This window comes from Serinus canaria, chromosome Z, assembly GCF_022539315.1.
Source record: "Serinus canaria isolate serCan28SL12 chromosome Z, serCan2020, whole genome shotgun sequence".
NCBI lineage: Eukaryota > Metazoa > Chordata > Aves > Passeriformes > Fringillidae > Serinus > Serinus canaria.
The window spans coordinates 9077916-9094059 of NC_066343.1; the positions used below are offsets into that span (position 1 = coordinate 9077916).

At 41.4% G+C, this 16144-nt stretch overlaps 1 protein-coding gene and 1 long non-coding RNA gene across 2 annotated transcripts in view; one reads left to right on the forward strand and one right to left on the reverse strand.

The window, feature by feature from the left end:
• Window positions 1–1162: 1162 nt before the first annotated feature.
• LOC127061043 (uncharacterized) lies at window positions 1163–4729 on the reverse strand. Its single transcript, XR_007780454.1, has 3 exons — window positions 3732–4729; window positions 1569–1608; window positions 1163–1454 (listed from the first exon to the last, which is right to left on the reverse strand). It is a non-coding gene; the product is annotated as an uncharacterized LOC127061043 (long non-coding RNA).
• Window positions 4730–5105: 376 nt separating this feature from the next.
• ATG10 (autophagy related 10) overlaps window positions 5106–16144 on the forward strand; it is a 59668-nt gene continuing 48629 nt past the window's right edge. Inside the window, exons 1-3 of the mRNA XM_050987035.1 lie at window positions 5106–5202; window positions 7242–7367; window positions 11656–11775. Of these exons, the coding sequence (XP_050842992.1) occupies window positions 7254–7367; window positions 11656–11775 (234 nt within the window). The 5' untranslated portion in view covers window positions 5106–5202; window positions 7242–7253. The remainder of the gene's footprint in view (window positions 5203–7241; window positions 7368–11655; window positions 11776–16144) is intronic.

Consider the following 16144-nt stretch of genomic DNA (forward strand, 5'->3'; position numbering starts at 1 on the left):
GGAGGATTTCATGGTTTCTAACAAGAGAAATTAGCTGTTACTAAAATAACAGGGAGTGGAAACACTCTGTGGGTAACAGCCTTCCTGGGAGGGGCCTCAGTTGGTGTATGAACTTCAGCTCCAGGGCTTGCCGCTTTGCTGTCACAGACTAGGGGAAAAAACGGGAAGAAAGGGAAATGAAACCAAATCTAACTCTTGGAACGATCCCTGTGGTGATCCTCAGAAATCCTGGGGTCAAACATACGGATCCCACACATCCCTGGTGTGCAGGGTGTTGTGGGCATGCAGCGCTGTGACATCAAGGACAATATGCTGGGACACAACCTGTACTGCATGTACTATACATAAATTCTGTAAGAAAAATATACAGAAATGCTTTTAAACTTGTTTTACCTCTTGCTTGGCTTCTGGGTAATTTCTGTTGTTGAACTACTTTATTTCACAAAAAGAAAAAAAAAAATTAAAAACCCCTTTAATCTGTGTAGAATTTCCCTCTCAATCTTCAACTGGGTCAGTCTCCTTAGGTAAAAGAATTCTTTAGACCTGTATCAGAAGAGAAATTTACTCTGGAGCTTATCAATAAGTTTAATTTGTTATTTGCATAAAAGTAATCCTAGTTCTGATCTACCTACTGCACTTTGAACTTCTTTCTGACTTTTTAGTGAACTTAACACTGGTATTGTAGTTTGCTGGTTTAATAAAACAAGAGAGAAAGACTAACTTGCTTATTTATTAGAATTATATATATTTACTACAGTTCCAAGTGTATCTTCTTACTGTAATTTCATATAATAATGATCTTTGCTTCACTGCCCACAGATATTTTAATGCTCTTTTGACCAAGAATTGTGAGCTAATTAGAACAAAATCTTTCTGCATCAAACAGTTCTTCTCATTACCTGCAACATCTCCCAGATTCAATTTCCCTGCTCAGGAGCAACACTTTTGAGACCTTCAGCTGTTGCCAACTTTTGTATGGATGGTGTCAGTATTTCCTAGATAGCCTGTCTCAAGCTGAGTTTGATATATATTGGGCTAATAGGAGACAAAAATAAAATAAACAGGAAAGGAACATGAATAACAGTAACTTGCAAAGAATACAAAACAAATGAAAAAAAAATCTAAACTCTGAAGATTTATTCAACTTTTATGTAAAATGGAAAAGGTAAGAAAAATTGCTAGAAACAGAAGGTGGCAACAACTGCTGCATTTTGACTGTACTTCCTTCAGTGCTGATTGGAAACATTTGCCACTGGAGTGGAATGAAAACCTTCATGAAAGTTGAATGCTGTTTGTGTACCTCTCAGTTTATTTCTTTTTGAACTTTCAGCACAGTCACAGGGCCCAAGAGCTCAAACAGTCGAAGGCACAGAATACAAGTTGCAAAAATTCATCTCCATTCACCAGCCCAGCAGTTACCACAGTCTTCAACAGGTTACTTCATTCCTCCTTTTCTGCCAGAAAAAGGAAAAATAACACTACTTGTGTAGCTCACAAAAGAAGAGCAGTATTACAGTGATTACTGAAAAATAGAGTTTGTTAACAATTTTGAAAAACTGTCCACTTACCAAGTTCTATGAGGGGAGAGGATTTTGACTACTAAGTCTCCTGAACAAACAGAGCAGAAAAATGGAGAATATCTTATTTTTAATTCTTATTACATATTATAATCCTTATTATATATAGTACAGAAAATGAAGAAACTCTGTGTTATAGCAGAGGTGAAATGCTTTAAGCATGCTGTCCAGCAGCTTCACAAGACATTCTCAGAAGCATTCTGCTTTGGCTACACCATTATTTCTGATTTGGCCCACCTGGCAATATTCTTTTGTGACTTTGCAACGCAGATACTGCCAGGCACTGGCAATCACAAATTATTATCTCTTTTTGTCCCAGCAACATCACTCAGTGTCAGAAATGAGGAGTAATCAAAGAACAAAGTGTAAGAAGTAGCATTAGAATTACTGTGAGGAAATAGTTTGTCAGGAGATGAAGCACACTGAGGAAGATTCGTGGAATGAAATGTTCATGGTGTTAATTCTGCCAGTCTGGGAGCTGTAATGTCACTTTTCTCCTTTGGAGAGTGGAGTGCTGCATGAACTGCTCCACTGATCAAGGAGTTTGGGCTGGAGCCGCATTTCCTGGGACCAAAGAGCAGGATGAAGAATGAAAAAGACCTTTCAGATGTCTCCAGTCTGGCTGATAAAGGATTATTCTCCACAATCTTTATTTAGTTCAGTTCTAAAATTCCCAATCAATTAAGTCCCTACAACAACATCATTGTTTTGATATTTGTTTTTATCAAATATCAAAACAAAACAACTCTGAAACTTGTTTTGTTTTGATATTTGATAAAAAGTTGGTATCAGTATCAATGATTTTGCTCATTCATCATCATCATCATCAATGATGACATATGAAAAATATATATATTCTAAATGCATAATACTAAATTTAGAAAACAATTAAATGGTCTGATGACCTTTTAATGCATTTAAAGCAGTGACACAAGAGGCAGGGCTATTAATGCTCTTGCCTGGCAGAGATGGGATGGAAACCCGAGGCATTTTTCAGGCCAAAGGAGGAAGAGAGAGGAGAGAACCCCCCACTTTGGGACTTCTTGTCCAGTAATTTCAGAGCCGCAGCAGATGCTTTTCCCTTGATAAAGAGGCACACACTGCAATCTACTGCAGTGCCCTGGCAACGGGACTGGAGATGACCAAGCTGATACCAGGTGCTGCAAGAACAGAATTATTTCACTCTGCTCAGCCTTATTTTGTCAGCCATGGCAACTCCTTTGCCAACTTCGATGCAAAATCAGGCCCTCTCAGCCACTTTTTATACAAGCCATGTCTCAAACCCAACGATTCTTCCCTAAGATAATCCAGAGAGACAGTAACAAAGCTAAAATTAGAAATCAGGAGCTGTAGCTTCCAAGGAAATGCACATTACGTGACTTTTTTTTCATTAGCACATGCATTTACTGTTAGCAAAAATGGCCTAGAGAGAACGCTCCACAGTGAAAAATCCTCCCCCAAAACTCAGGGGTGGGTGACAACGCGGTGTTTTACTCAACAAATTTAAAAAACATTTAAAAGAAACAGCAAAAAATGATATAAATAATTAATTCTGATGCTTAAATAAGGGCTATAGCATCACAGCCTATAATGCAATCACCCAAACTATGCAGCTGTTTTTAAAAATTATGTCTGCAGTCAAAATACCAATCTCTGAGGGCACAATAATCTGTTCAAACAGTACAATTAATGCAATAATACACATAATACAATTAATAATTCTTTAGAATAAGTTAATGAAGTAAAACTTCATTTATATATATACACCTAATGTTGAAAACTGCAAACTTAGATGGAACATTTCATTGAACACAAGTGGTGAAAATCATCTTTGCACCTGAACTCTGGTATTTAGTTGAAGGACTTGGCTGCTAACAGGAATTAACAGAACAAAGAGATGCTTTACCTCAGGAATATATGAAAAGAAAAGGAAGAAAAAGGAAAAGGAAAAAGAAAAAAAGGAAAAGGAAGAGGAAGAGGAAGAGGAAGAGGAAGAGGAAGAGGAAGAGGAAGAGGAAGAGGAAGAGGAAGAGGAAGAGGAAGAGGAAGAGGAAGAGGAAGAGGAAGCTTTGGCTCTCCTGAGCTCTCCACATCCAGCAAATTACAAGGAAATTTGGAAGTGCACAGTTGGGAAAATGTCACATCACAACTCACCATTTGCATACAGAAGGTTTCCTGAGTAGTGTGGTCTCCAGACTTGTGGGGAAGCTGTGGTTTACTACACACACAACAATTCTAGACCTATTTAAAACAGCAGTGTATAGCTAAATAGGTAAAAACAAATATTTTATGTCTATCGTGTTGTAGTGCATTCTGCACACACTACCTTGGACTGCCTAGCTGTGCCAGGCAAGACTTTACCATTGGAAAATGTATGGTTCAATAGACTCTTTAATTTAAAAATAATTCCAACAGCCATTTGCATAGCAGCTTCAAGGCTCTTCCCAAATTCTCAGACCTACAGGCAATTACCGAAATGGCACAGCTGGGTAATGGAAGGAACATTGGAAAACATGCTGACACCTCCTGGAAATGGCCTAGGAAGTGCTCAGGTGACCTCCGTGCCATGTTAAATCCACACTACCTCCTCCTCAAGGAGCAGCATGATATATTTGTACAGCGGGGACAGGAAGGTGACTACGCCTGTTATTGCCCAGGTCTTTGTGTAAAAACAACCGGGGCTGGACGCACGAAGCGCTGGCTCCTCCCGGGCTGGCCAGGCACCAGCACCTCTCACCAGGCTGGGGTGGGTGGCTGCAGCCCCCAGGGTCCCTCATCGCCCGCAGGGCCTTCACACCCCGCAGGCACCTCCGCCCCGTCCCTCCCTCATGGCTCTCAGCCCCTCATCCCTCATCCCCTCCAGCCCCGCTGCATCTCTGCCACCCTCACCTCCGGACCACACCCCGCTTGTCCCCCTCAACCCTGCAGCCCCCTCAGGCTTCATCCCCCTTGCTCCTTCATTCCCTCATCCCCCTCTTTTCCTCCGCTCCTCTCATTCCCTCTATCCCCTCGTATCCCCTTATCGCCCTCATCCCTTTCGTTCCCGGCATCCCGCCATTCCCTCGTCCCTATCATCCCCCTTGCTCCTCATCCCCTCATTCCCCCATTCCTTCATGCCTCTCATTCCCTCATCCCCTCATTCCCCCATTCCCTCACTTCTTAATGCCCCTCACTCCTTCATTCCCTCATCCCTCTCACTCCCTCACTCCTTCATTCCCTCAGTCCCTCATTCCTTCATCCCCTCACCCCTTCATCCCATTCCCTCACTCCTTTATCCCCCTCAGTCCTTCATTCCCTCATCCCTCCATCCCCCCATTCCTTCATTTCCTCATCCCCGCTCTCTCCCCCATTCCCTCACTCCTTCATTCCCTCATCCCTCTCAACCCCCTCGCTCCTCCATTCCCTCACCACCCCCCCTTTCCCCCTCATCCCCTCAGTCCCCCATTCCCGCCCCCAACCGACCCGCGCGCACGCGCAGCCGGCCACCGCCCCCCCCCCCTTAGCGGCGGGGCCGCGCATGCGCAGCGGGGCGGGGCCGGCGCGGGCCGGGAGCGGCGGGAGGAGGAGGAGGAGGAGGAGAAGGAGGAAAAAGAGGAGGAAAAGGAAAAAGGAGGAGGAGCGCACGGTACGTGAGGGGCGGCGAACGGGGCTGGTCCCTCCCGCTCTCCCCGACCCTGTCCGCCGGGGCCGGGAAGACCGTGGGAAGGAGGAAAAGGAAAAATCTGTGCGGGGCTCACCTGGCCTCCAGCAGCCGGCCAGGCCCGTGTCCGAGCGGGACGGGCGCGTGCGGGTCGGCTCGGGGATCCTTCACGGAGTCTGGAGAAGGGAACTCCGAGAGGGGGTCCCGTCAATCCATCCAAACATCCCCAGGAGCTGCCCGAGCACGGGCCGGGCTTTGCTCGGTGCTGCCAGTGCCAGCAGCAGCAGCAGTGCCCATCAAACCAAGGGCAGCAAGGTGCAGGGCAGCAGGAGGAAGAACTTGTGTCCCTGGAGGGGCAGAGCCCTGGAACAGCTGCCCAGGGAGGGCCTGGAGTGTCCCTGGCTGGAGACACCCCAGCCCAGCTGGACACCTTCCTGGGCCCCTGCCCAGGGCTCCCTGCCTGGGCAAGGCTGGGCTGGGGGAGCTCCAGAGGAACCTTCCAGCCCCAGGGCTGTGGGATTCGGTGGTTCTTCACAGCTGCCGTTTTCCAGAAGCACGCGGCTCTGTTTCAACCCTGTGAGGGAGCTGTGCACTCTGTACGTTTTCCAGTGAGGGTCCGTTTGCATCCCTTCATCAGGGCTGGGGCACTTGGGGAATTGCAGAAACACCTGCACTGTCTGTTTCCTGCTTTTCCCATTTCTTGGCATCCAAAAGGCACAGAGCCTTGGGTTAACTGCTGTTGAGAGTAATGTGTTTCAAGTGCTAATAAATGATTTTTGTCATGGGCAGACAGGATCATGATGTGACTCAGGGTCAGACACTGAAAAATAATGAGCATTGTGTGACATGCTGTGTCACTTGTATTGTTAAGGAGAGGTGTGATCTGGTGGTAATAGTTACAGGTTATTGTTGTGATAGCCGCTGACGGGACAAGGGGAATGGCTTTAAAATTAGAAAAAGTAGGTTTGGAGTAAATAATGGGAAGAAATCCTTCCCTGTGAGGGTAGGCAGGCCCTGGCACAGGTGGGGCTGCCCCTGGATTCCTGGCAGTGCCCAAAGCCAGGCTGGACCTTGGGGCTGGGAGGAGCCTGGGGCAGTGGAAGGTGAACCTACCCATGGAACAAGATGAGTTTTATGGTTCCTTCCATCCAAACCATTCTGTGATTCAGTGGTTTGTTTGTGGTGCTGCCTGATGTCCATAAACACATTAAACCAGCTTTGTTTATGACACATCCTCATTGAAATGGACAAGGGGAGGGGGAGGGCAAGTAAAAATGACCAAATTATCCGAGAAAAATTTTATCTTCAAAACCCTGTGGGAAAACCCTTTGAAACACAGGGAACATTTTGCAGCCGTATTTTTGGGCTGCACTGCACTATTAAGAAAATACATGTTAAAAGTGCATCTCTGGGCTGCCCAGTACAGGGAAGACCCCACAATACTGGAACCAGTCCAGCAAAAAGCCCCAAATGTGATCAAGGGTGTTTGGTGAGGCAAGGCTGAGAGAGCTGGGAAGAATGAGCCTGGAGAAGAGAAGGGTCAGTGGGATCTTCTCAATGCCCATAAATACGTGGTTGGAGGGAATAAAGAAGATGGAGCCAGACTTCCTTCAGTTGAGACAACAAGCACGAACTGATAGATAAATGCTTCCAGTTAAACAGAAGAAAAAAATATTCCCTACTGTGGTAATTGAGCACTGAAACAGGTTCCCTAGAGAGGCTGTGGCATCTGCATCCTTGGAGATAACCAAAACCCAAATGGAAACAAACCTGAGCAACCTGATGCAGTTGACACTGCTGAGAACAGGGGGAATGGACCAAAGGTCTCCAAAGGTCTCTTCCAGTCTCAGCTGTTCTGCAGATCCATGATTCCCTGATGGAATTGAAGAAAAGTCTTTGTGTTATTTAAAGCAATCGTTTTTTTTCCTTATGGTGTGTTACTTTACTATTCAGCTGCTATGATTTAGTGAAATTTCTCAGTGTTGTTCTCATCTGCCAGCACTAACCTTTGGTTTGCTCTGCAGGAATCCTGTAGCATGGCGGGTGAAGAAGACTTCTTTTTGGAGGAGAAAAGATTCAGGCAGTTCTGTGAAGAGTTTGTTAAGCATTCGCAGCAGATTGGAGATGGCTGGGAGTGGAGGACTAGCAAGGTAAAACAATCAGAGCGTTGGCTTATAGAGACTCTGGGTGGGCTTTTTGAGCTGTTGACAACCACCACAAGCTGAAACATCCTTTAACTGCACGGGTGTGTTGGGTTGAGGGTTTAGGCCAGTGCAGGTATTGAACAGGGCTGTGGGTCTCTGAATCCTGGCCAGTCTGTCAAAACCCTTTTTCAGCTCTGGGCAGAGCCAGACAATGAATGTGGTGTCACTGAGAAATTCAATCCCTCCTACTCTGGGCAACTGCGTGTGGTTTTATGTCCAAAGTTCACTTTAACCCTTTAGGCTGAAATAGCACATAGTCTTTGTTCTAGATCCTTGGCTTGGTACTTTCATTACAGTACCTGTCAGTTGCATACAGCAACCAGAAATATCTGCCAGTATTAATGATCAATTCTCATTATTTCCTGCTTCTCCATAGCTTTCAAATCTCTACAGCAATAACATTTTGTTACTGGGTCATTAATCAAAATTTTAAATAGCACAGGGCTAAGACTAGTCCCAAAGGACCCCATTAGAATAACTTATTTTATGATGATTTGCCCATTTTTTAAGTTACACTTTGAGATCTGTGAATTAATAAATTTTCATCCTGTAGCATGTGTAAGATGAGTGTGGGATTGTTTTAATTATTTTAAATTTCCACTTGTGGAATCCACAGATATCTTAGTAAATTCTGAGCACATATTGTTCCAACTTGTATGTTTATCAACCAACATGTCTTCTGAAATTACAACGGACAAATTCTGATTTCTTTAAGAAGAATGGTTTTGCTATACATATTTTTTCATTTACTGAGTTCTATATGACTTTTGTTATTTTGCTCAGGATAATGTCAAACTAATATGTGTATAGGTACACAAATTATCCAGTATATGTATTATAGTGTATAAATATATATTGATACAGTATATACAGATTATTGTTACAGTGTATGGAGATGTACTGATACATTCTGGTTTTCTCCAGCATTTAGGTTTTCATGTTCTCTTTTTTCTGTACTCTATCTTTCTATTGTAGAAAATCTGCTATTCTAGCTTTTTTTTTTTTCCTTTAGAGTTTAATGGCTTCAGTGTTTTCCCATGTTTTCATGGATTTTTTTTTTGAGAAAAGTCATGCTTTTTCCAATGTGTGCCATCGTTTTTACATGTATAGTTGTACATTAATATTTGTAACCCTTCCATCACAGACAATCAGAATTTCAGTAAGAGGGAGAAGAGGGAGGACCTTGGACTTGGATTTGTTCTATTGAGGAGTTTTTATATGAGTGCAAATATTAGCCAAGTGTTACAATGCAGCCTTTCTTACAGAAAACCATTTGAAACTTTAGATTTCAGTTCAAGGCTATATTTGTGAGGATTTATTCAACAAAGAAAGATGCTCTGAGCCTCTACAGGGAATTTAATACATGGGTCAAAGTCTGAACTTTCTGTGAAATAAGAAGCTTTGCTGGAAATAGCAGAATGAGATAGATTTTTGTTCTCATATAAAAAAATTCTAAGAGGGTTGTTTTCTTTTTTTAATGGGCCAAGTTGGCGACTCTGTGATTTCAGTGTGTGATAAAAACCTGGCCATGGAGACCATCCATTTACAGTGTGGAGTCTGAGAAGAAAGCTTTTCCTCAACAAGATGTCTCATTGTCTTTTTGCCTTTTTTTTTAACCAGTATATGTATTGTGGGTAGTTTGGGGCACTCTTAATTTTGCTGATGTAATGCACTTGGATCCCATTCCTCATTCCTGACTCACGTGAATAGACCCATTGATGGCAGTGAGACCACACAAGTGAAGCAGGCTGGTAGAACTGTGTTCCCGTGTTTTCTGTGGAGATTAAATTTAGATGATGAAATACTCATTGTTCTTGTGGAGCTGGCTCTTGGTGCACAAGCTCACATGGCCCAGGCAGAACCCTGTATTTATAGCTGTAAGTGAAATGTTCCAAATGATGTTATTTTTATAATGTGTTTTCTTGGTTTGGGGTTTTTTTTCCACCGGAAGAAAGCTGTAAAAAAGCCAAGAGCACCTCTCCTGCAGGAGCTGGTGGAGCTGAACTTGGGTGCTGCTGTTAAGGATGACTGGTTAAATCTTGCTGTGGAGGTCAAGATTTAGCTGAAGCAAACGAGGCCCTATTTGCTCTCTGCTTTGTGTTTGTTTCATATCTAGTGAGGTTAATCCAGGTAATCATACCAAAAGCTGCATTAGTTCCCTTTGGCTTTTGGTACAGCTGCAGTAGGAAGGGACTCCCTAAGCACATTAGTGGGATCAGGGTTCTGGCTATAGCTATGATTTACAGGGGTATAGAAGAGTACAAAACACCACTGAGTGCAGCAGGAGGGATGCTGCTCCTTCCTGCCTGCTCTGACACAGCTGCAGAGACTGCTGGCTCCATCCGTCCATCCGTCCATCCATCCGTCCATCCATCCATCCATCCATCCATCCATCCATCCATCCATCCATCCGTCCATCCGTCCATCCATCCATCCGTCCCTCCGTCCCTCCGTCCCTCCGTCCCTCCATCCATCCATCCATCCATCCATCCATTCACATCCATCCCTCCGTCCCTCCATCCGTCCGTCCGTCCATCCATCCATCCATCACAGAATGCAAGGGCTGAGAAGTTTGGCTGCACTCTCCTGGGGGGAAGAACCGGTTCAGGGAGGAGGAGGCTCAGTCCAGCCCTGCTCTGGCACAGCTCACTGTGCCGTGGGGCATTTCTCCTCCGTGGGTGGCTGCAGCCCTTCCTCTGCTGCTCTTAGTGGGACAAATACCTGTGCAGGTATCTTTCCTCCTGCTGGCGCTGTGGGGAAGCTCCACGAGGAGACACTTGAGAGGAGCGAGGAGATGCTTGAGAGGGAGTTGAGAGTGAGAAAAGTGGGTTTTCTGTCACCAGTTTAGGCTTCGTTTTTCTTTCACCATTCTCTGCACACCGGGCTCCTCCCTGCACAGGCTGCTCTTGGCTCTGCAGCCAGGGCTTGCAGCAAAGTTTGGTGGGTTCATGCTTTTAATGAGATTTGTTGAGAAAACGAGGCATAAAGTAGGAGAAGTGTGCATTGTAACTGGCTATACTTTTATTCAGGCTTAAAAATCAATAGAAAAAGTACATGTAGAGTGCATTATCCTTTTTTTTAATGCGTGAAACTCAATCAGAACAAAGTAAACAAGTAGCTCATAGTAGATTTTGGAGGTATGTTTAATCTATGGTGTCTTTGGAAAGAGAAAACTAGTGTGTCAGAATAAAACCTATGATGGTTTAAAGGTAAAAATAAATAGCAGAAACTCTGTCAGCAATGACAAATTAACCAAAGAGTTAAATCATAGTTAAATTTGCAGTCTTGTTTAAAAATTTAGTGCTATGTTAATGAATTCTGTAGTGAGACTGTTTTGAATAGAATTCTTTTTCATCAGATGTTGTGCCTATGCTGTTTGTCTAAAATAAAATGTAATGAAACAGCTAATAAACTCCCAATTTATTTGTTTCCTTTGAGAAGTAAATCCTCGACGTGCAACTACTGTTCTTTGTGTTCTGTACTTGCTTTCTTCCTTTCAGAGTATACCTGTTATTAAATGTTTTCTCTCCTCTTGCTCCTAATTAGGAAAAATAAAATGTGCAGGTAGACAGGCCAGTAATGCAGGAAAACTCCTAAACCTTTCTTCTGCCACTCTGGGATTATACAAGAGCACTTAACAACTGTGGGCTGTGTGGCCTGGGAAGCAAAATGATAAAATGGGAACTGGGAGAAGGCACAGCTTCGTCTGTTTTTTCTTACATTTCACCTCAGAGGTGATCAAGAGAAGGAAACAAGTTGTGACTCTGCATACATAAATTCTGAAGTGGTTTTGTTTTGTTTTGTTTCCAGAACTTTGTAAAGTTAGAGGGAGAAACAGAGCAAAACCAAACCAGCCTTGTGAGAGTTGGGAAGTTCCTGGCATGAAGGCATTGAAATAGGTCAGAATCGCTAATAGCTCCTCATCTCTTCATCACCTTGGTGCACTGCCTTCCCGTTCTTTGGCACTTATCCTGATCCCCAGGGTGTAGTTGTCTTATTCCATTAATAGCTGTATTAAACTTTATTTTTGCTGTTGAGGTCTTTGACTTCCTTCAACACCAAGAGCTGGTGTAAACCATCCGTGAGAAGGTGCTGAGGAGCATTGCAGTCATCAGTGCCTATAAAAAGACTTGGAGCCTGTGCCTAAATACCATGCTCTGTTTATTTTCTAGAACAGTGAAGGCATTTACCATTTTGGTTACAGAAAATTTCTTTTTTCTTTCTCTGAACACAGGACCTTGGTGATGGTTATCTTAGTAAGACACATTTCCAAGTAAGAAACAGACACGTCCCACCAGACCTCAAGGAGAAAAACAATGATAACACTGAACAAATGTTATTTGCACATGTAGAAGTAAGTACAGTGTGTTTATGTGTTTATAAAATAAGTAATAAAAAATAAAAACCACTATGCTAGTAAGTCCTTCCAGCAAGACTTCAGATCTGAAGTTACCAGTGGCTTTTAATTAGTTGTCATACAGTTATAGGAAAACTACTTAATACACCTCAATGAGTATTGGTGATGAAAATTGGGAAGAAATGAAGAAGATTCCAGCATCCTTTGTGTAGGTGTTCTACTCATAGGTTAATATTTCTTGGCATTTTTATTCAATAACATTAAAGAAACTTTTTTTTTTGTGTGTGTGTGTGTGTTTGGAAAAAGGTTAATCACCAATATTTATTTATCTTAGAGGTAAATGTTAGTTAAAAGAATAGAGGAAACTTTGAGCTTAATACTCACTTGAAGTGATATTTATTGAATAAGACTTTTATACTCAGTGGGTACTTTCCTACTGTGGAACTGACTTAAGGACTGAGCAATTTTTTTAAATTGGTGGGGGGCAGTGAGGTGTTCCTGAAGGAGAATAACTGTCTTTCTTCCAGAAAATGAAAACTGTTCATCAGACTGGTTGGACTGATCTGAATAATTATTTGCTTGCTGAAATCTTCATTAGAGCTCCAGATTATTGACTAATCAGGATATAAATGACAGGATTCCCTCCCTTGTTGTGTTGTTACCATAAAAATGAAAATAAATCATGGATTATAATAGTCTGAAAGCAATGTATTATGTATGCTATAAGCTGTTGAGTAGGTGGATGAGGTAAACTTTGCAGTTACCTTTTTCTGCAATTTCTTTCCTTTTTTCATCAGCACTCTGATTGCATTTTTTTTCCCCACTGAGACTCTGGTACATTTAAGACATTTCTGGTCTGAAATGAGTATTCTTTTGGCCTGGCTTCTGAAGGAAATGGCACTTAAAACAATTGTGCTATTAGTCTGTGATACAGTCATTTCTGCTGAATTTTTAGCTCACTCACAGGTTACAGCTGCATTTTGAAGAAGGATAGATACCCAAGTCATTTAACAAATAGCTGAGGCATTTTTCAAGTTTTTCTTGAATTGTATTTTAGTATTTTGTAAAAAGAGTGGTATCAGTGCTTCAGGGGTTGTTATTTAATTGTCATTAACAGCAGTGTTTGTATACCTCAGTCCTGACTTGTAACACAGATTACTGTTCATATTGAAAATTGCTTTTGATTATTGTGACCTTTTTTTAAATAATGAATCAAGTCTTCGTTACAGAGTGCATTTTAAAAGAACACCTGTAAAAAGCTATTGAGTCCTTCTTCTGGTGTCAGTTACAGAAAATATCATGAAACAAAAGAGATTTCAGAGTCTCTAACATACTGAAATATTAAATACACTGAAATATTATAATAAATAATACACTGAAATCAGATTCCAGGCCAAGTTTTGTGATTTGTCAAGATACTGAAGTGAGCAGTCCGTGAGGTATTTGGAAAGATTTCTTAGCTTTGAGCCACAGTAATGTGCAAGTTGGAAGGACCCTCTTTGGAGAAGGAACCTTTGTACCTGTCATGTAGGAGCAGTAAAGATGAAGAGTGAAACAAGAGAAAGGTCTCAGAAAATTATGGAGGTTATAAGACCATAAGAAAAATAATTTAATTTCTTCTCCAAAACACTGAATGCCTAATAGAGATGATGTAAAATTTACATTCTACATTGAGCTGAAGGGTAGCCAGACTATTAAAGTTATTTAATCTATCAAATAGGAAAATGAAATTTGCTTTGGATATGTAGAGTAAAGCTGTGTGTTTAACACTAAGAAATATGAAAATGATGACTGTAGAGAGGTTACATTTTCTTAGGCACAGTAGTTCCTGTGTAAGATGCATGTTCTTTTTCACAGATATTGAGTGCTAGAGACCAATTCCACTGCTAATAACAGTCAGTTATTTAAATAGGTGTTAGGTTTTGGGGTTTTTTTAGTTTTAATGTGTGTTGTACCCATAAATCACATGGTGTAATGGAATTACTGCAGTCTGTTTGAGTAAGTTATTGAAATGCATTCTGATGAAAAGCAAAAGTTGTGATCTTGGTGGAAAATGAAAAGATTTCTTCTGGCTATATGCATTCAATATTTACTCTTTTTATTAATTAATAAATTATTTTTTATATATTTGGAGCTTAAAAAAGCTCTAAATAGGAAATAAAATTTATTTTGCAAAAAAAAAAAGCCCAGCCATTGACTGATAGTTGTGTATTTCACAATTTTCAGTTCCAGAATTACTGTTATGATCTTGATTTTTCTATATTGTATCTCTTTTATTTGTATCTTATAGGAATATTTCCATCTGACTGATCTGATCTCCTGCAAGGTGTGGTAGATACGATGCATGTGCATCTAATGATATAATCAACCAGGAACAGTAAGAAAGGAAAAATACAGAAATTAAGATCTGAGTAATCAACATTCATTGTTAAGAACAATCAGTATTGACACAAATAAAAAAGAATGTACTGTGGAATATGCCAGGGCATAAAAGGCCAAAAGATTTTCCTTCCCTCATCCTGGAAATTCAGTTCAAAGTTTAGAAATAGAACATCAGTTTTTGACAGATGAGGTGAAAATTTGGAGGAAAATCAGAAGACAGATTTTCGAAGTGAAGTTATGGGAAAGTTATTCATAGTGAGGATTTAACTCCTGTGCAAGGGAGTGAACCCAAGACACATCAGGGAGGAGGTGATGTAGAATAAATCATAAATATATCCTATTGTAGTGGGGTACAATTAGGATGTTAAAACTGCAGAGGGGCAAAGTTATCATTGTTCTGCTCAGTTTTAGTCTGTGAAGGGACACTAAAACCTTACTATATGATAAGGAAAATACACAAGTAGCCTGAAGTAACTTTATTTAAATAGAAAATCAATTATAAGTTATCACAGTTTCAAAAATGTGCTAATCTTATGGGATCTACTGGAAACCTGACCAATTTACTTGGAGTTTGTTTCACCTCATTGATTAGCATGGATGGTTAATGTTTCCAGCCTTCCATCTCATTGATTGGTGTCTAAATATCAGGAGGCTTTCTGGTGAAGGAGTGATGAATAACTTTGTATTCTGGTCTTTTCCACAGAGCAGTCTGTATTATGTGCTGGTTCCTTTTATACAAGTTGTGTTTTCATCTTTAAACCAAGAATAAAATTCTATGTGGGTTTCTTTCTGCTTATTTTAGATATCTGCAATATAGAGCTTGTCACTTAAATCTTTGTTTCAGCCTGAGGAACTAAAAAGGCATTTTTGGGTATAAATCAGTTGACCTATTTTAGGTGTCTCCTCTAGGAGAGAATAAGTCTAAAAGTGTGTGTTTTTCCTTAGGGGTGATCAAGGTTAGGCTACATGGCTGTAGATGCCTGCCTGTTGTCATGTGAGCCCCCTACAACAAAGGTGGCTCTGGGCTCCTTACAGCACTGGGAATTTGTGCTGGGGACTTCACTGCAGCTGAGATTTCCCTTTGATGGTGGAGCTCATAGTTAGTTGAGGGTTGTGTTTTGTGAAGTAGCACCTTAAAGACAGTTTAAGGAGGTTTGTCTTTTTATACTTGGCAGTGTCTCAGTTGTCAAGCTGTTTATCTTAATGAGGTGCCTGGGGATCCTGTGTTAGGCAGACCCTATTTTTCCATTTTTCCATCCTCCTGGAAAAGGATTCACACTGCTCTTCTGGTATGCCATCCTCTGTTTTTTGTGGTTTTAGTTTAATCAAGATGTTTAATTCAACATTCTGATTGGTAAACAGAAACTACTAATGGCAGTGTGACTGATGATAAACTTCAGGCCAGGTTGGTGGAGGATGCTCTTCAGACCAGTGAGATGAGATTCAGTCCCTTGGATATGAGCTGGAGAGTCATAAACCTTTTAGAGTCTCTTCCAAAAGAATAAAAATAGCCTGAGATGCAAAGCAAGGGACAGATAGGAACACATGGGCTCCATTTGAAAAATTTTAAGTTGCCATTTTGTTCTGGTTAAATTTTTATTGAATCAGTTGTTGTCTTTCTGAGCTGTTCTGACTTTATGCCAGCTGAGTGTCATCTGTACTTTTCCACAGACAGCATAAATCTTGTGTAACCACCATAAAGCGTTCTGGCTAATTCAACAACAATCTTCAGTATGTATTCTTTCTTGATCCAAATCAAATCTGTCCTCCAGGACATCTGTCAGGGTCTTCATCAGTGAACATGGGACTGTGTCTTCTTTTCTAGCAAGGACAGAACAGTTACATACATTATTGCATGAATTGTTGGTAAGGTGGAAAATACTATACAAGATTCAAAGTGAAGGTAGTTCTCCTGCTTCAAAGAGCTTATACTGTAAACGAGTAAAATGGGAAAATCTGGATTCACTTTATGCATTCTCTTTGT